The sequence below is a fragment of the Pleurodeles waltl genome, chromosome 5 (genome assembly GCF_031143425.1).
Source record: "Pleurodeles waltl isolate 20211129_DDA chromosome 5, aPleWal1.hap1.20221129, whole genome shotgun sequence".
NCBI classification, from domain to species: Eukaryota; Metazoa; Chordata; class Amphibia; order Caudata; family Salamandridae; genus Pleurodeles; species Pleurodeles waltl.
Window position 1 is genome coordinate 36508925 of NC_090444.1, and position 20493 is coordinate 36529417.

At 46.7% G+C, this 20493-nt stretch overlaps 1 protein-coding gene across 1 annotated transcript in view; it reads right to left on the bottom strand.

Annotated features, from left to right (window-relative positions):
* LOC138297194 (protein LEG1 homolog) overlaps window positions 1–20493 on the bottom strand; it is an 87307-nt gene that overhangs the window by 22945 nt on the left and 43869 nt on the right. The window contains exon 5 of the mRNA XM_069236683.1: window positions 3976–4214. Coding sequence (XP_069092784.1) covers window positions 3976–4214 — 239 coding nt within the window. The remainder of the gene's footprint in view (window positions 1–3975; window positions 4215–20493) is intronic.

The following is a 20493-nucleotide window of genomic DNA, read 5'->3' on the forward strand; positions in this document are numbered from 1 at the left end:
ATAGTATTTGCTGCTATGCATCATGCTAGTGTCAATACAAAGCCTGAGGAAACCTGGGCTTAAGAGAGCACCTGTTGGTGATGTCAGGTAAATAAACTACATTGAATGCACAGAACTTCAGCATTAAGAGGGGCAGACCACATTGGATGGAGAAGGAGAGAGGAGTAACTGAAAATATTGTGAAAGTGATGAGACTGAGTTGGTTCATGAGACCGTGCTTTCTGTGTTATTTTCCTTGGAATTGGATACAGAAAGATAGGCAGCACCAATACAGTGGTGCACAGAATATAAAACACAAAGGTTAGAAGCGAATGTTTGAAAATGCCTGATCTGCATATGTGCTGTCCCTATCAGCAATGTCACAGCGGGCAAAAAACAACGAGGCATATTTATATTCCATTTGCACCTAATTTGTGTCATTTTTTTACATTAACTTCACTTCACTTCACAACTACACTTGCAAAACTAACTTCATATTTATATTTTGCCGTTAGACCCGTTTAAGATGCGTGAACCTACCTTGCATCAATGAGATGCGAGGTAGGCGTTCCCATTTAAAAAATAGTGCTAACCCCATAGCCCCATATTTATCCCCATGCTAAAATGACACATGGGTGGGAGGAGGGGCTAAATAATGGTTCTAAGCTTTCTTCACACCATTATTTAACGCCTGGGTCAGACCCAGCATCAAGGGACCTGTGGACCCATTTCCATGGTTGAACACCATGGAATGGGTCCACAGATGCCCTCTTCAAGCCCCAGGAACACCCACACCAGAGGGACACCAGAGGATGGGGGACCCCATTCAGTAGGGTAAGTATAGGTGAGTTATTTTTGTTTTTAAATTAAAGTGCCATCTGGGGCCCAAGTTGGGGCCCCCTGCATGGCACAACGTATAATGGCATGCCCAGGGGACACTGGTGCCCTGTGCTGGCCACCGGGGTGCTGACTCTTGTTTTTTCTAAGACAGGAGTTATGTGGTATGGTTGGTTTTGGGTCAGAAAATGACAGTAGGCTGGTTAGAGTCATCTTTTTTTTACTCTAACCAGCCTAACGTCATTTTTTGGTGCAAAAACCCCTTCTCCCATACTGCCAGCCCCGACCGGCTAACGTCATTTTTTTTACGCTAGCCCACCCTTTGCACCGGCTTGCGCCATTCCATAAATATTGCGCCCGCTGGTGCTCAGGAATGGGGCAAGCCGGTGCTAAACTTTTTGGTGCAAAACTGTGTTAGTGCAGTTTTACACCAAAAAGTATAAATATGCCCCAATGGGTTAGAAGGTGGCACTTAGTGACTATTAGTATCTGAGCATGTTATAAGTCTTCCATCAATCACCTGTCTGCTTCTGAAAAGAAAGAATATGTTTCAACTGTGTAATTGTTGAAAATGCATGTAAAAAAAAGAATGGTCAGATTCATACATATTTTGCTATGAGTACATGGTATTTACTCATGTAGTAATCCTGGTGTACTCCTGCATTTCATGAATAAGCCAGGAGTACTCCTGATTTACTCCGGGCTTACCCCTGTAATAGATCATAAGCCCAGAGTATTACAAGACCAAGGCCCAGATGTATCATGCATGTTTGCAGTTGCAAACGGCCCAATCGGGACTTTTGTGATCACAAAAATGCATTTTGGTGTGTATGAATTTTAATTTGCGATTCGGTAACTTGTTACCAAATTGCAAATTAGAATTGCAACTACATACTGATTAAGTATAAGGAAGGGGCGTGATACGGGCCTCCCTTCCTAATAACGAATTACAGCGGTATGCAGGAATTTTTTGTGACCGAAATGCGGTCGCAAAACATTCACATTTTGCCACCTACTTCAAGTAGGTGCTAACCCATTCGCAAACAGGAAGTGGGCCCCCCCAACGGACCCCTTCCACATTGTGAATGCATGCGAAAACTTGTTTTAAGAGCGGGAAAACGGGCTGCATTTAAAAAAAAAGATTGCCTTATTTAAAAGCACTCAAAGACATGGTGGTCTGCTGAGCCCAGCAGGCCACCATCCCTGTGCTTTAGCGTTTCCTAATGGGTTGCAAATTGTGACCAACCTCATGAATATTAATGAGGTAGGTCACTTTGCGACCCATTAGGAAACGCTAAATGAAACTGCATGAGTTTCACATATTAGAATATGGATTACCTAATAGCGATTCGCAGGGAACCACACTTAGGTAATCGCAATTTAATAAATGACACATCTGGCCCCAAATCCCAGCATGTCCTTTGTGAATTGTCCCCCCTGGTTATAATGTGATTAGACATTCTTGAAAGACACATATAAGATCCTTGGAAACTAAAGGAATGATGTTTTCTAAATTGTATGGTGACTTTAGTTTTCCTTTTTTTATTTCCCTGTTCTTTAATAAATGAGCAACATCATTCCTTAATTATGAGTCACTTGACCCTGAGCTGATACAAGAAGATTTTGCTCTGACTTTCGCTTGCAGAATGGCTGGTTTACTATTGGAATCCAGAAGTTACCCAAAAGAACTAGAAGAGTAAGTCACACAGGGGTGGTTCCTCCTAAGGTGTCTAGGAGCATCTTCCTGCCTGCTGCAAGCACATCAGATAAACACAAATTAATGCAATTTCACTTTGATGTCGGCTCGTGCTGCACTCAACACGAGCGTGAGTGCATCGGGGGCGTGATTGCTGCAATTGCAGGATGACTGCTGCCCCTGCCAGTGCGCATGTGCAATTCAGACCCAACTTAAACGGCCAGGGAATTGTTGGCACCCTAGCCTCAAAATGAGCATACTCCAACCCAATCATGGAGCTGCTCTCATGCTAAAAACAGTATGAGAGCAGCTCCAGGATTGGTTGGATTTGTGTTGCACTACACAGGAGCGAAGTCCTTCCTTTTCTCGCTCGTCATCACCAGGATTCCGCCGGAAGAGGAGAGCTGCACCAGATGGGACAGAGTGCATCATATATGGTGAGTTTTTCAGCATCGCACCCCACCATATTTTAATGTTGCCAGCCGCCACTGAAGTCACACCTAATCATAGTAAATTGAGTGTAAATCTGCCCTAGCATTTTGTAACTATTATAGTATGCAGATTGTTTCTGTTTTTTTTTACCATTACTCATAAGCAGCATTTAGGCCAATAGACCTTCAGTTTTCACGTTAAGTACCACTCTAATGATTGTTGGTCTCCTATCTACAGTGCATCTAGGCATCCTAGAGTCGAGTTCTAGGTGAGTTTTAGGTACAATCCTTTCGTGAAATGCAGCTTCACCTGAACTTACTTACATAGTCAACTTCTCTTCACAAAGATCCAAAGACGTGCACCTGGAAAGCAGCACCAGCAGCGGAACTGTCATGTGATATCTCCTAATCTCCCCATATGGAGTACTGCATAACATACAGTTCTGCATGGGGTAATGAACCAGCCTGAGCAAATGTACAGCTTTATTCCTTTTCTCTGCAGGGGAAACATTTTTCCCCATGAAGAAAACCCCTTGTCTGCATTTTCAATTGCTGTAGTGGGTGGCTTTTTCCCATTCACATTCAGGAAGCTCCTGTCTGGAGTATGATTATAAGCATTTCCAGAATGCCATCTGATTAAATTGCAGACTGAGAATTACCCAAAATACACATGCTTTTAGGGAGGGGGGTTCAAAACGTCCATTGCAAACATGCCTTGGGACACCCTCTTCCCATCCCTGGAGTGGAATTGGCAACTGTACATCTGGAGCATCTGGAGAAATCTGAAGTTGTGAATGCATTTATGCCTACCAGGATTCCTTGTCTGAATTCCTTGTGATCATAAATGAAGGTATTTTCAGCCTTACATGTATGTTTACGAACACAAATACCGTCGTGAATAGCGCCCTCACAGGCTTTTTCTATCAATAAGTGATGAATCTGACAAAAGAAACAGTAGGGATGCTTGATTATCTTCAACCACTCTATATATGCCAAACATTTCAAAACATATACATGAAAATGCATACATACCACTTGACGTATTCAAGGCTCTCAGCATCTTTAGCATTGCGCAGACTGTGTTTTGTTTTGGTGTGAAATCAAGGATGAGTGGGCAAACTTCGTTATCTCTCAACATGCGGGGTGGTAAATTTGCCTGAAATTGTTTTATATTCTCATAGTCGCTGCCGAAGTGGGTAGCACCAAGGAAGTGCACCGCTGCTGCAAAGTCCTCAGCAAAGTCTGCTTCAGGCTCTGGCAGGAAAAGTAATCTAAAATATAAAAACAAAGGTAAAGGACTCAGAGATGAAAATGACCCTCAAACTAGGAACACACTATACAACTGCACAGGATGAAGCTTGACCACTCTAGGTAGATCTGCTTACCAGGTGCCTACAAATAAGAAAATAAATAAATGCAGATTCCTCCCATGTACTATTGTTTCACCGCTAGACGTCCTACAAAAACTGGATGCAACATGAAAAGAATGTTATTTCTCACCTTACTTATCCCAACGTGGTACGGTCCTTAGTGGTACCCAACAGTGGGCAGCTTGTTCTTGGAAGCAAGATAAGGAACACGTTTCCAAATGAGCCAGGATGTTTACAGTAGGGTTGTAAAAGGCACATAGAATGTAGGGTCCCAAGGCCATGCCAGTTATGTGCCAGAAATGCTGATAATTTTGATTTTGTAATCACTAAATCTTCCTGTGAGAGGGATTTCCTGTCTTCAAAAAAATGTGTACCTGAAAACATGATATTTCAGGGGGCAGAAAGTGCATTTCTTCATGTGCAAGACCACATTTTTTGCAATCCTAAACTCTCTGATGGTCTATGTTTTATTGTTTGCTTGTTAGAAGACACGTATACCAGATGTCACACTAAAAATCTCATTCTAACTTTTCTTTTATTGCTTTATCTAACCACTCATCCATGCCGTGCAAGCCGGTCACCTCTACTTTTAGTACATTAATTGCATTTTCTTCTCATTCACAATCATGTTGCAACACTAAGGAGCTTTCCAACTCTATGGGCCATATGTACGAACACATTTTCCCATTGACACAGAATGGGAAAAACCCTTTGCTACATCTGGCCCTATGTATCTAAGCCATGGTCATTTCACAAAGGACAGAAAAAGACCATTTAATAAAGAATCCTCACAACCACATGCAGCATAGAATACAATGAAGATTGATGTAAAGGTCGTACCTCTGGAGTCCAGGAGCAGGGAAAGGATCACAAATGGTCATCCCTCTGGCATGGAGAGCAAGCCAGGCGTAGATGCAGCACGAAGATCCTATTGAGGGTCAAGGGTAGTCATTGCAGGAGCTTTGCATTGGTAATCGCCAAGGGCAGTCGCTGCTGTAGTACCAAGTGTTGCATTCAATCAATCCATCAATCAGTATTCGTAAAGCGCAGCTACTCACCCGTGAAGGGTCTTAAGGCACTGCCAGCAGTCACTGTAGCGCAAGGAGTCAGGTTCACCAGTGATGTTGGTTGGTGGCGAAGGCTGCAAGACATTGGCGTGAAGTGACCCCGTGGTTGTGAAGAGGCCAGAACTTCAGGATGTCTCCTTTGTGGCCAGAGAAGTGCACTTTGATTGAAACCAAGCGGCTAGGACTTGTGGAGGCACCTCTTGGGGACCAGGGACTCACTTTTGAAGAGGCCAGCAGGGCTCAGCAAGGTTTAATTATGGGTTCAGACAGGTCCAGTGCAGCAGGTCAGCTGGGCAGTTGCAGGAGGACTCGGGAGCTTGTTATGTCCCTGTAGCTCTGAACTGCGGATCAGTCAGCTGACCCTTGGAGTCACTCAGTTAGCCCAGGATGAAGGGGGTAGGTCCAGTCTATCTTCTCAGGCAGCTGGGCTGGCACTGAGCAGCAGGGCAGTCCCCTGGCAGCAGGACAGTCTTTCCTCTTCAGTTTCCACAGGTCCTGGAGTCTACTGAAGAGTGGGCTTGGGGTCCTATTTTTATACCTTGTGTCAGCTTTGAAGTGGAAGATGTGAGCAAGTAGCCTCTTTCTAGCCTTGTTACCCCCACTTGTGGCCTGTTTGTGAGTATATGTCAGGGTGTTTTCACTGTCTCACTGGGATCCTGCTAGCCAGGGCCCAGTGTTCATAGTGAAAACCCTATGTTGTAAGTGTGGTTGTTATGTGTCACTGGGATCCTGCTTAGCCAGGACCCCAGTGCTCATACGTTTGTGGCCTATATGTATGTGTTTCCTGTGTGATGCCTAACTGTCTCACTGAGGCTCTGCTAACCAGAACCTCAGTGGTTATGCTCTCTCTGCTTTCCAAATTTGTCACTAACAGGCTAGTGACTACATTTACCAATTCACATTGGCATACTGGCCACGGTATTGGGGTTCCAGGAGATACCTATGGGCTGCAGCATTTCTTTTGCCACCCATATGGAGCTCTGACAATTCTTACACAGGCCTGCCAGTGCAGCCTGAGTGAAATAACGTCCACGTTATTTCACAGCCATTTACCACTGCACTTAAGTAACTTATAAGTTACCTATATGTCTAACCTTCACCTGGTGAAGGTTGGGTGCAAAGTTACTTAGTGTGTGGGCACCCTGGCACTAGCTAAGGTGCCCCCACATCGTTCAGGGCAAATTCCCCGGACTTTGTGAGTGCGGGGACACATTACACGTGTGCACTGTACATGGGTCACTAACTATGTACAGCGTCACAATGGTAACTCCGAACATGGCCATGTAACATGTCTAAGATCATGGAATTGTGATCCCCCGGGTCTCTAGCACAGAACCTGGGTACTGCCAAACTGCCTTTCTGGGGTCTCCACTGCAGCTGCTGCTGCTGCCAACCCCTCAGACAGGTTTCTGCCCTCCTGGGGTCCAGGCAGCCCTGGCCCAGGAAGGCAGAACAAAGGACTTCCTCTGAGAGAGGGAGTAACACCCTCTCCCTTTGGAAATAGGTGTGAAGGCTGGGGAGGAGTAGCCTCCGCCAGCCTCTGGAAATGCTTTGATGGGCACAGATGGTGCCCATCTCTGCCTAAGCCAGTCTACACTGGTTCAGGGATCCTCCAGCCCTGCTCTGGTGCGAAACTGGACAAAGGAAAGGGGAGTGACCACTCCCCTGACCTGCACCTCCCAGGGGAGGTGCCCAGAGCTCCTCCAGTGTGTCCCAGACCTCTGCCATCTTGGAAACAGAGGTGTTTGTGGCACACTGGACTGCTCTGAATGGCCAGTGCCAGCAGGTGACGTCAGAGGCTCCTTCTGATAGGCTCTTACCTCTCTTGGTGGCCAATCCTCCTTCCTAGGTAGCCAAACTTCCTTTTCTGGCTATTTAGGGTCTCTGCTTTGGGGATCTCACCAGATAACAAATGCAAGAGCTCACCAGAGTTCCTCTGCATCTCCCTCTTCACCTTCTGCCAAAGAATCGATGCTGACTGCTCAGGACGCCTGCAAAACCGCAATAAAGTAGCAAGACGACTACTAGCAACCTTGTATCACTTCATCCTGCCGGCTTTCTTGACTGTTTCCAGGTGGTGCATGCTCTGGGGGTAGCCTTCCTCCTTCTTGCACCAGGAGCTCTGAAGAAATCTCCTGTGGGTCGACGGAATCTTCCCCCTGCAACCGCAGGCAACAAAAAACTGCATCACTGGTCTTCTGGGTCCCCTCTCAGCACGACGAGTGTGGTCCCTGGAACTCAGCAACTCTGTCCAAGGGACTCCCACAGTCCAGTGACTCTTCAGTCCAAGTTTGGTGGAGGTAAGTCCTTGCCTCCCCACGCTAGACTGCATTGTTGGGTACCGTGTGATTTGCAGCTGCTCCGGCTCCTGTGCACTCTTCCAGGATTTCCTTCGTGCACAGCCAAGCCTGGGTCCCCAACACTTTAACCTGCAGTGCACAACCTTCTGAGTTGTCCTCCAGCATCCTGGGACTCCCTTTTGTGACTTCGGTGGACTATGGTTCACTTTTCTTCTAAGTGCCTGTTCAGGTACTTCTGCAGGTCCTGCCTGCTTCTGTGAGCTGGGCGCCCCCTCTGTCTCCTCATCCAATTGGCGACATCCTGGTCCCTCCTGGGCCACAACAGCATCCAAAAACCCTAACCGCAACCCTTGAAGCTAGCAAGGATTGTTTGCGGTCTTTGTGCGTGGGAACACCTCTGCAAGCTTCTTCACGATGTGGTTCATCCATCCTCCGAAGGGGAAGTTCCTAGTCCTCTTTGTTCTTGCAGAACACCAAGCTTCTTCCAACCGGTGGCAGCTTCCTTACACCCTCAGCTGGCATTTCTTGGGCTCCTGCCCACTCTCAACACTGTTGCGACTCTTGGACTTGGTCCCCTTGTCTTACAGGTACAAAGGTCCGGAAATCCACTGTTGTTGCATTGCTAGTGTTTGTTCTTCCTGCAGAATCCCCCTATCACGACTTCTGTGCTCTCTAGGGGTAGTAGGTGCACTTTACACCTACCATTCAGGGTCTTGGGGTGGGCTAGTTTTCTAACCAACACTGTTTTCTTACAGTCCCAGCGACCCTCTACAAACTCACATAGGTTTGGGGTCCATTCGTGGTTCGCATTCCACTTTTGGAGTATATGGTTTGTGTTGCCCCTATACCTATGTGCTCCTATTGCAATCTACTGTATCTTTACAATGCTTGCATTACTTCCTTTTGCTATTATCTGCATAATTTTGGTTTATGTACATATATCTTGTGTATATAACTTATCCTCATACTGAGGGTACTCACTGAGATACTTTTGGCATATTGTCATAAAAATAAAGTACCTTTATTTTTAGTATATCTGTGTATTGTGTTTTCTTATGATATCATATCCTATTATGACACCAGTGGTATAGGAGGAGCTTTACATGTCTCCTAGTTCAACCTAAGCTGCTTTGCCATTGCTACCTTCTATCAGCCTAAACTGCTAGAAACACCTCTTCTACACTAATAAGGGATAACTGGACCTAGCAGAAGTTGTAAGTACCTCTGGTACCCACTACAAGCCAGGCCAGCCTCCTACAGAAGATATTTCTGACATTTTCCCTCCAGAGGTGTCTTAAACTTCCTGCCTCACTCCTCTTTTCCCAGGTTTCCTGAAGTCATAAAAGGCTAGTGTCAAGTTTTTTGTGTATGTCCTGAGGTAGTGTCTTTGTAATGCAAGTGGGGCTGTGCACATCTCTGCCACTTTCAATTTGCAAAGATATCCCATTCTGCCGACACCCAGTCCTCCATTGTGTGGCTGCCTGGGAGGAACACACAACAGCCAACTACCAACTACACCCAGTCATGTGACCCAGGAAGAAGTGACTGGCAATAAATGGTTAGGACAGCAAAGTGCCAACTTTATAAAAGTTGCATTTTAAGAATTGCAACTTAAAATTTAACTTTACAATAAAAGAGGTTGTTAAATTGCAATTCATTATACCCTAAACAAGATATTTCGACCTGCTCCCAAACAAAAGTTATCACTTATTCACCCCTTTGGTGCTATAGATGTGCTGGAGAGGTCCATAGCACCAGTGCCAGGTGCTATGAATAGCTCCAGCATGTCCTAGCATTTGTGGCAGGAAATGCCTCTAGTGCTTGTGGGTATATTCTTCTCAATTATTATTCACTGCTCCTTGGGAGCACCCTATAAAACCTTGCAAGGGCTTTTAAAGCATATTTTCAGCTTATAGAGGGCATTCTTGATATGAGCTACCCATGAAGTGTATAGTATAGTTTCACTGCTGCACATAACACATGCTTGCTACACCTATGGAAATTGCATCTGTGAATGCATTAATGATGCTTTATATTATGTTGAGCTCTTTGTACTTACTTTCAGACCTCTAATGCTATACTAATTTACAGAGCAATTTGTACAAAACAAGTTTGGATAATTTTATCAGTAATGTCATCAATTATGCCATTTGAGATGTCATCATTGATGCCATATATGATGTCATAAAACATGTCATGAGTGATGCAATATGTGAGGTCATAAGCATTGCATGGCAGGCACAAGTTGTACTCAGCTAAGTACAACTGGTACATTTCTGTGTTTTTTTAGTTCTATAATGTTACTTTAACCTTTGTATTTGTTATTGAATTTCTAGAGGTTTCTTTAGTGTAATGTAATACTTTATTACCATAGTTAAAGCCAACCCCCGCTGCACATGGCCGTTGGCCGTGCACAACAGGAGGTTGGTTGCAGGGCCTGGCCTGCGACCAGGTCCCACAATAAATATCTTACCTGTAGCTAGCCTCACGCTGCGCACAGCCTTTGGCCATGCACAGAAGGAAGTGGGCCTGGACATTGCTCAAAGCACTTTGTTGTACTTGGCATAGGGTTCACCACAGCCTGCCACCTAGAGGGAGCCAACCCCATGTCGGGCATGCTTTTTGGTTGAACATGTTGTACTGGTAGCCTCAGGGCCTGTGTTGCAGCCTATAACCCCCTCTCCCGGACCTGGCCCTGGGCACCCCATCTCCCTGCTTTTACACTTGCATATTAAATCACTCATGACATACTCATTGACAACATTTATAGCACCCCTAATCACATCTGAAATGCGATCAATGTTGACAGTACTGTGCATGGCAGGGGCAAGAGGTTTGGCTACTCTAGAGCACAAGTTTAGGTTACTTGAGATAACTATAACTGGTGCATTTCAGTGATTTTGTTAGTTTCAAATGGCATGTTTTACATAATGCTTTCACTATAAAACCCCTTCCCTTTAATCTTTGTTTTTCAGTGAATTTCTCAGGGTTTTTTTAAAATGTAAAATTAGATATATTTACAACTCCTAACTATAACATCACTTTAACCTTTGTTTTTTCAGTGGATTTCTAGGCTTTTTAAATGTAAAGTAAGATGTCCATTGTAACACACTAGAGGGAGTGGGGGTGGACACGGGTCTGGCCTGGCATTGTCTTTTGTGCCTATCCCTGTGACTATCCCTGCCAAAGTTTGCTGCTACTGTTCCCCTCATACTTTCCATCTACTGTCTAAGTCCATGCCCCTGCCCTCTCATTCCAGCCCTGTTTGGCCATTATTCTGCCACTACCCTTCCACTCTGCTCTTTACCTTACTGCCAGCTCCCATCTCCTCTCTATCTTCTTTTGTCTAAGTCCATGCACTTGCCCCCTCCCTCCTGTCCTGCATGGTCTGATGTACTACCACTGCCCTCCAGTTACCTTGCTGTCCCTGCCTACTCCTCCTGTCCTCTGTTGTCTCAGTTTATTCACTTCCTGCTATCCTCTGTGCTTAGTGAGCTATACCTTCCCAGCTTCCCCCTGCCCTCCAATATCTGCATGCATGACCCTGCTCACTCCTTTCTGCCCACTATGTTCCATCGAGCTGCAACTGCCCCTCCTGTCTACGCTGAAAATTCTATTGCGCTGCCACTGCTCCTCTTGCCTGCTGAGCATGATCAGATGGTTAACCCCTGTACCTACCAAAGGTTGAAAATGCAGTTTTGGGTTTTGCATCGTCTGATAACCTAATCTGCCAATACCCTGCAGTTAGATCAAAAGTGCTTAGATACTTGGCAGAAGCCAGTGTATCTATGAGCTCATCTGCGCTGGGCAGAGGGTGAGCATCTGTCTTGGTTACTTGGTTGAGCCCTCTGTAGTCTACACAAAACCGTATTTCTCTCTTTCCATCTTTACTATGAGGTTTTGGGACAAGCACAACTGGGCTAGCCCAGGGACTATCTGAAGGCTCAATCACTCCTAAGTCTAGCATTTGTGGCACCTCTTGTTTAATGCTGTCCCGGACATGGTCAGGCTGCCTATATATCTTACTTTTGACAGGTAAACTGTCTCCAGTATTGATAATGTGTTCACACCAAGTAGTGGTACCTGGTATCAGTGAAAAGAGTTCAGAAAACTGACCTTGGAGGTTAATACAGTTGTCTTTCTGTTCTGCAGTCAGACAATCTGCTAAGACCTCTCCTTCCACTAAGCCATCTGCTTCAGTGGTGGAGAAGAGATCAGAGAGAGGGTCACTCTTTTCTTCCTGTCCCTCATCAGTTGCCATGAGCAGGGTGAGATCAGCCCTGTCATAGTACGGTTTCAGGCAGTTGACATGAATCACCCTAAGGGGACTTTTGGCAGTGCCCAGTTCTACCAAATAGGTTATCTCACCCTTTTCCTCAACAATTAGATGGGGTCCAATCCATTTGTCCTGGAGTGCTCTTGGGGCCACAGGCTGCAATACCCACACCTTCTGTCCTGGGTGGTACTGTGTCAGGACAGCCTTCTGGTCATGCCATTGCTTTTGCAGCTCCTGGCTGGCCTGAAGGTTTTTATTGGCCTTTTTCATGTACTCAGCCATTCTGGATCTTAGGCCAAGTACATAATCCACTATGGCCTATTTAGGAGATTTTAAAGGTTGTTCCCAACCCTCCTTCACAAGAGCAAGTGCACCTCTTACAGGGAGCCCAACGAGGAGTTCAAGGGGGCTGAAGCCCACTCCTTTTTGGGGTACCTCCCTGTAGGCAAAAAGGAGGCAAGGTAACAGGACATCCCATCTCCTTCTGAGTTTTTCAGGGAATCCCATTATCATACCTTTGAGAGTTTTATTAAATCTCTCAACCAGACCATTTGTTTGTCGGTGATAGGGAGTAGTGAACTTGTAAGTTATACCACACTCCTTCCACATTGCTTTCAGGTATGCAGACATACAGCTGCTACCTCTGTCTGTCACCACTTCCTTAGGAAAGCCCACCCTGGAAAAGATTCCTAGGTGGCACTTGCCACTGCAGGTGCTGTAGTGGTCCTTAAAGGAATAGTTTCAGGATACCTAGTGGCATGGTCCACTACCACCAGGATAAATCTATTGCCTGAAGCTGTTGGAGGGTCAAGGGGGCCAACTATGTCAACCCCTACCCTTTCAAAGGGCACCCCAACCACAGGCAGTGGAATTAAGGGGGCTTTTGGAGTGCCACCAGTCTTGCCACTGGCTTGGCAGGTCACACAAGAGCGGCAAAACTCTTTAGTGTCCTCTGACATGTGGGGCCAGTGAAACAATGGAACAAGTCTGTCCCAAGTTTTGTTCTGGCCCAAATGCCCAGCCAAAGGAATGCATGTGCTAGGGTAAGAAGAAACTCTCTGTACTGCAGGGGATGACCAATCTCCTGGCAGCTCCAGGTTTTGGGTTCCTTGACTCTGTGTACAAGAGGTTGTCTTCCCAATACACCCTATGACTATCACTGACATCCCCATTCTGCTGTTTGACAGCTTGCTGTCTTAAACCCTCTAGTGTGGGACAGGTCTGCTGTGCCACACTCAGCTCTTCCTTGGCAGGCCCCCCTGCACCCAAAAGCTCAGCAGTGTCTGCTGACAGATCCTCTGGTATAGGTTCTGCACAGGGAGAGGATTCCTCTCCTCAAAAGGGGAATCACCTGTAGAGGGAGGGATAGTGGGCAGGGATTTACCCTTTCTACCCCCAGCTTTTGGGAGCACTTGCTCCATTGTTCCAGGATCCAAGTTTCCCTGTCCTTTTTGCTTTTTGGCCTGAGCCCTTGTCAAAGCAAAAATATGCCCAGGAATGCCCAGCATTGCTGCATGAGCCTCCAACTTCACTTCAGCCCAAGCTGATGTCTCCAAATAATTGCCAAGTAAGCAATCTACCGGTAATTCAGTGCCTACCACAACTTTCTTTTGACCAGTAACCCCCCCCCACAGTTGAAATTCACAACAGCCATGGGGTGGCTAAGTGTGTTGTTGTGAGCATCAGTCACTTGTTACTGCTGACCAAGTAGGTATTGATCAGGGTGAACCAGTTTCTCTATCACCACAGTTACACTGGCTCCTGTGTCCCTGTAGGCCTCACCCTCAACACCATTGATTAGGGGAAGTTGCTCATACTTACCCATATTAAGGGGACAATCAACCAAGGTGGCAAAGTCAATGCCACCATCAGAGACTAAAACAGCCTCTGTGGTCTCCCTAACAAGACCAACGCCAACTAAACTGCCAATAGTGAGCCCAGCTACACCCTTGGTTTGGCTATTAGTAGTAGACTTTCCACCACCACTGCTATTACTAGGGGCACTAGAGGTTGCAGTTGGGGTTGTGGTGGTGGGAGGTTTGGTGTTTTTCTTTGGACAGGCGGCATCATCTGTCCAATGGCCTTTTACTTTACATAAATAACACCAAGGCTTTTTCTGATTGTTTGAAGAAGATTTGGACCCACCACCCCCAGAGGATTCTTATGGGCCTGGTGAAGACTCAGAATGTTTCTTATATTTGTCCCCACCCTTGTCAGAAGACTTACCATCTTTCTTCTTGCCATCCTTGTCACCCCCTGTATGAACTTTTCTGTTCACTCTTGTTCTGACCCATTTGTCTGCCTTCTTTCCAATTTCTTGGGGAGAGGTCAGATCTGAGTCTACCAAGTACTGGTGCAACAAATCAGACACACACTTGTTAAGAATATGCTCTCTCAGGATCAGATTATACAGGCTTTCATAGTCATATACTTTACTGCCATGCAACCAACCCTTCAAGGTCTTCACTGAACAGTTAACAAAATCTGTCCAATCTTGTGAGGACTCTTTTCTGGTGTGTCTGAACTTAATCCTGTATTGTTCAGTAGTTAAGCCAAATCCATCCAAGAGTGCATCCTTCAAATCTTTGTAACTATTGGCATCACTTTCCCTGACAGTAAGGAGCCTAGCCCTACCCTTACCAGTGAAAGATAGCCAGAAGATAGCAGCCCACTGCCTTTGGGGGACCAACTGTACCATACAGGCCCTCTCAAGTGCAGCAAACCACTTGTTAATGTCATCCCCCTCCTTGTAAGGGGGGACTATCTTATGCAGATTCCTGGAATCTTGCTCTCTAACAGGATTGCTATCAGGAATACTGCTGCTGCCACCATGAGGAACTAACCCCAATTTCTGCCTTTCCCTCTCCATATGTAGGGATTCCCTGTCTAAGGCCAGCTGCTGATGTTTAAGCTTCAGTCTGGTCTCTTCCAACCTCAGCTTTCTGAGTTCCCTTTCCATTAAGGTATCCTCAGGGTGGGAGGCTTGGTAATGTTTGGACACAGAGGAGATTTGGGAATTAGCAGAGAGAGACCTGTCCCTAACTGGCTGGACCTTAGTAACCTGGCCTCTAGGAATGAAAGATGTCCTACTAGTATTTGAACCTCTCCCACTACCAGTGTCACTAGGTGGCCTGCTAGGTGGCAGGTCTTGGTAAGAACCCATCCCAATCTTTTCAGGGAACTCCTCTGAGTCTGACTGGGTACCTTCCCCTCCTACCCCCTCCTGAGATGGGCCAGACTGGTTCTGGTCACTTCTTTCTATGAGCAGGTTAAAGATTTAGGCCCGTATTTATACTTTTCGACGCTAAACTGCGCTAACGCAGTTTAGCGTAAAAAAATGTTGCGCCGTCTAACGCCATTCTGAAGCGCCATGTGGGCGCCGTATTTATTGAATGGCGTTAGCCGGCGCTAGCAGACCGGCGCTGACTGGTGTGCGCGAAAAAAAAACACGTACACCAGGCAGCGCCGGCGTAGGGGAAAATGGCGTTAGGGCGTCTTAAAATGGGGCAAGTCAGGTTGAGGCAAAAAAATCGCCTCAACCCGAATTGCGCCATTTTTTTACGACGCCCAGGCACCATTTACATGACTCCTGTCTTAGTAAAGACAGGAGTCATGCCCCCTTGCCCAATGGCCATGCCCAGGGGACTTCTGTCCCCTGGGCATGGTCATTGGGCATAGTGGCATGTAGGGGGGCACTAATCAGGCCCCCCTATGCCACAATAAAAAAATATTTCAAAAAATATATATATACTTACCTGAACTTACCTGAATGTCCCTGGGGTGGGTCCCTCCATCCTTGGGTGTCCTCCAGGGGTGGGCAAGGGTGGCAGGGGGGGTCCCTGGGGGCAGGGGAGGGCACCTGTGGGCTCAATCTGAGCCCACAGGTCCCTTAACGCCTGCCCTGACCCAGGCGTTAAAAAGAGGCGCAAATGCGGGGTTTTTTGACCCGCCCAGTCCCGGGCGTGATTTTTGCCCGGGAGTATAAATACGACGCATATGCGTCGGAGTAATTTTTTAAGACGGGAACGCCTACCTTGCATCTCATTAATGCAAGGAAGGGGTTCATGCCAAAAAATGACGCTAATTCCTCAAACTTTGGCGCTAGACGCGTCTAACGCCAAAGTATAAATATGGCGTTAGTTTTGCGTCGAATTTGCGTCGGAAAAAACGACGCAAATTCGGCACAAATGGAGTATAAATATGCCCCAAATTATTTTGTTGGATTCTTACCAATACTTAAACCTCTTTCTAAGCAGAGACCCCTCAAACCTTTGTAGTTTAAACTCTCATAGGTTGCCTGAATAACTTCGGGAGTGACCTCTACTGAAGACATGATAGAAAAGGTTTAAGACAGAGAGAGAGAGAACAAGTTTTAGAACTTTGAAAGCACAGAGAAAAACTTTTTCAAACTTTTGAAAACTTTTAGAAAGTTTTGTGAAACTTTTTAGAAACTTTTAAGAAAGTTTTAGAAAAGGGAATTTACACTGTTTAGGTCACTGTATATATTTTGAAATATTTAGAATATGGTTTTCTTATGAAAAGCACCAATGACAAAGTGGTAAAGCAGTTACAAGTACTTATCCAACCGCTGCACCACCAATGTAGGAGGCTGGCATGGCTTATAGTGGTACCAAGAGGTACTTAGACCCTGTGCCAGGTCCAGTTATCCCTTATTAGTAGATTAGAGGGGTTCTAGCAGCTTAGGCTGTTAGAGGTAGCTATAGCAGAGCAGCTTAAGCTGAACTAGGAGACATGCAAAGCTCCTACTAAACCACTTATATCACAAAGGTACTATATCATAAGAAACACAATACTCAGAGTTACTAAAAATAAATGTACTTTATTTTAGTGACAATATGCCCACAGTATCTCAGAGGATATACTCCCTTAGGAGGCAAGTAAAATACACAAAATATATACACACAGACCAAAATCAGGTAAGTAATACACTTAGAAACATAGCAAACACAGTAGAATGCAATAGGAGACAATAGGCCTAGGGGCAACACAAACCATATACTCCAAAAGTGGAATGAGAACCACAAATGGACCCCAGGCCTAGTGTAGTATGTAGAGGGTCGCAGGGACTGTTAGAAAACAATAAGAGTGTCCAAGATACCCAAACCCAAGACCCTGAAAAGTATGAGTAAAGTTACCCTACTACCCCAGAAAGACAGTAAAGTCGAGATAGGGGATTCTGCAAAGACAACAACTGACTGCAGTGCACTGAAGACGGATTCCTGGACCTGAGTACCTGTGGAAGAAGGGGTCCAAGTCCAAAAGTCACAAAGGTGTCCAGGGGGGCTGGAGCCCACTAAACCCCAGATGAAGGTGCAAAAGGGCTGCCTCTGGGTGGAAGAAGCCGAAGATTCTGCAACAGTGGAAAGCGCCAGGAACTTCTCCTTTGGTTAGAAGATGTCCCACTAAGTGCTGGAGGATGCAGAGTTGTTTCCACGCAGAAAGACCGCAAACAAGCCTTGCTAGCTGCAAGAGTCGTGGTTGAGGATTTTGAGTGCTGCTGGGGACCAGGAAGGACCAGGATGTCGCCCCTTTGGAGGAGGAGACAGAGGGGGCACTCAGCAACTCAGAGAGCCCAAGCAGAAGCAGGCAGCACCCGCAGAAGTACCAGAACAGGCACTTAGAAGATCTGAGGACAGAGGTCAACTCAGAGTCACAAAGGAGGGTCCCACGACGTCAGAGTAAAACTCAGCGAGTTGGGCAATGCAGGACGGAGTGCTGGGGACCCAGGCTAGGCTCTGCATGAAGGAAGCCTTGGAAAAGTACACAGAAGCCGGAGCAGCTGCAGATCATGCAGAACACAGGATTGTCGTCTGGCGTGGGGAGGCAAGGACTTACCTCCATCAAAGTTGGACAGAAGGACCACTGGACTGTGGGAGTCACTTGGATCCAGCTACTGTGTGCCAGGGACCACGCTTGTCGAGATGAGAGGGGATCCAGAGGACTGGTGATGCAGAAGTTTGGTGCCTGCGTTGGCAGGGGGAAGACTCTGTCAACCCATGGGAGATTTCTTCAGGATTTCTAGTGCACGGTGAAGGCAGACAGCCCTCAGAGCATGCACCACCAGGAAGCAGTCGAGAAAGCCGGCAGGATTAGGTGCTACAATGTTGCTGGTAGTCGTCTTGCTACTTTGTTGCTGTTTTGCAGGCGTCCTGGAGCAGTCAGCGGTCGATCCTTGGCAGAAGTCGAAGGTAGAAGTGCAGAGGAACTCTGGTGAGCTCTTGCATTCAGAATCTGAGGAACAGCCCAGAGGAGAGACCTTAAATAGCCCAAAAAGGAGTTTTGGCTACTAAGAAAGGAAGCTTGGCTACCAAGAGAGGTAAGCACCTATCAGGAGGGGTCTCTGACATCACCTGCTGGCACTGGCCACTCAGAGGTGTCCATTGTGCCCCATCACCTCTGAATCCAAGATGGCAGAGGTCTGGGACACACTGGAGAAGCTCTGGGCACCTCCCCTGGGAGGTGCTGGTCAGGGGAGTGGTCACTCCCCTTTCCTTTGTCCAGTTTCGCGCCAAAGCAGGGCTGGGGGATCCCTGAACCAGTGCAGACTGTCTTATGCAGAGATGGGCACCATCTGTACCCATCAAAGCATTTTCAGAGGCTGGGGGAGGCTACTCCTCCCCAGCCCTTCACACCCATTTCCAAAGGGAGAGGATGTAACACCCTCTCTCAGAGGAAATGCTTTGTTCTGCCTTCCTGGGACTGGGCTGCCCAGACCCCAGGAGTGCAGAAACCTGTCTGAGGGTTGGCAGCAGCTGTGGCTGCCAGGAAAACCCCAGAGAGCTAGTTTGGCAGTACCCGGGTTCTATGCTAGAGCCCAGGGGATGCATGGAATTGTCCCCCCCAATACCAGAATGGTATTGGGATGACAATTCCATGATCCTAGACATGTTACATGGCTATGTTCGGAGTTACCATTGTGACGCTACATATAGGTATTGACCTATTTGTAGTACACACGTGTAATGGTGTACCCGCACTCACAAAGATGAGGGTTAGACATATAGGTGACTTATAATTTAGATAAGTGCAGTGTAAAATGGCTGTGAAATAACGTGGACGTTATTTCACGCAGGCTGCAGTGGCAGGCCTGTGTAAGAATTGCCTGAGCTCCCTATGGGTGGCAAAAGAAATGCTGCAGCCCATAGGGATCTCCTGGAACCCCAATACCATGGGTACCTAGGTACCATATACTAAGGAATTATAAGGGTGTTCCAGTGTGCCAATGAGAATAGGTAAAATTAGTCACTGGCCTGCAGTGACAATTTTAAAAGCAGAGAGAGCATAAACACTGAGGTTCTGGTTGGCAGAGCCTCAGTGATACAGTTAGGCACCACACAGGGAACACATACAGGGCATACTTTATGAGCACTGGGGTCCTGGCTAGCAGGATCCCAGTGACACAGGCAAAAACAAACATCAGATGAGTAAAAATGGGGGTAACATGCCAGGTAAGATGGTACTTTCCTATACTTTCCAAGCACTGCACCACCTTCCACTCACCCACCAGACCCCTTCACTCTGCTCAACAAGGACTAGACACCGCAACCCGCATATGGAAGACCTCGGCTGGTGGGAGATTGTTGAAAATGGCCTCTGTGTAGGGTCACCACCAAACTTTTTGTCTCCACCTCTTCTTTTCCTGACCTCATTTTTGATGACTTTAGGACTCTGAGCACTTTACCACTGCTAACCAGGGTTAAAGTACATATGCTCTCTCCCTTAAAACATGGTAACATTGGCTCATACCCAAATGGCATATTTAATTTACTTGTAACTCCCTAGTACAGTGCACTACATCTGCCCAGGGCCTGTGAATTAAATGCTACTAGTGGGCCTGCAGCACTGATTGTGCCACCCACATAAGTAGCCCCTTAACCATGTTCCAGGCCTGCCAAAGCAGTCCCCGTGTGTGCAGTTTCTCTGCCACGTCGACATGACATTTAAAATTGCCAAGCCATAAACCCCCCTTTTTCCACATAGAAGTCACCCCTAAGGTAAGCCCTAGGTGAACCATATGGCAGGGTGCTATGTAGGTAAAAGGCAGGACATGTACATGTGTGGTTTATATGTCCTGGTAGTGTAAAACTCCTAAATTTGTTTTCCACTACTGTGAGGCCTGCTCCTTTCATAGGTTAGAATTAGGGCTAACCTCCTATACTGCACTGCAATCCATCTGTGCCTTACAGCCTGTCTCCAATCCACGTCTGGCTGGGCTGGTTGACAGCTCCCTTGTGCATTTCACAGAGACAACCACAAACGCGGGATATTCATTCACACCTGCACTCATCTGCATATTAAATAAGCCTCCCTGGGCTGGGATGGTGAAGGGCCTGACACATTTCAAAGGACAGTGGCCGGCCCTCACACTAAGGACTGCTGAACCCCCCACTGGGACCCTGGCAGACAGGATCGTACTGAAAGGGGACCATGTGCACCACTCTTTTAAGTCTCCCCCACTTCAAAGGCACTTTTGGGTATATAAACTGGGTTCCTGGCTCCAACAAATCAGACACTTC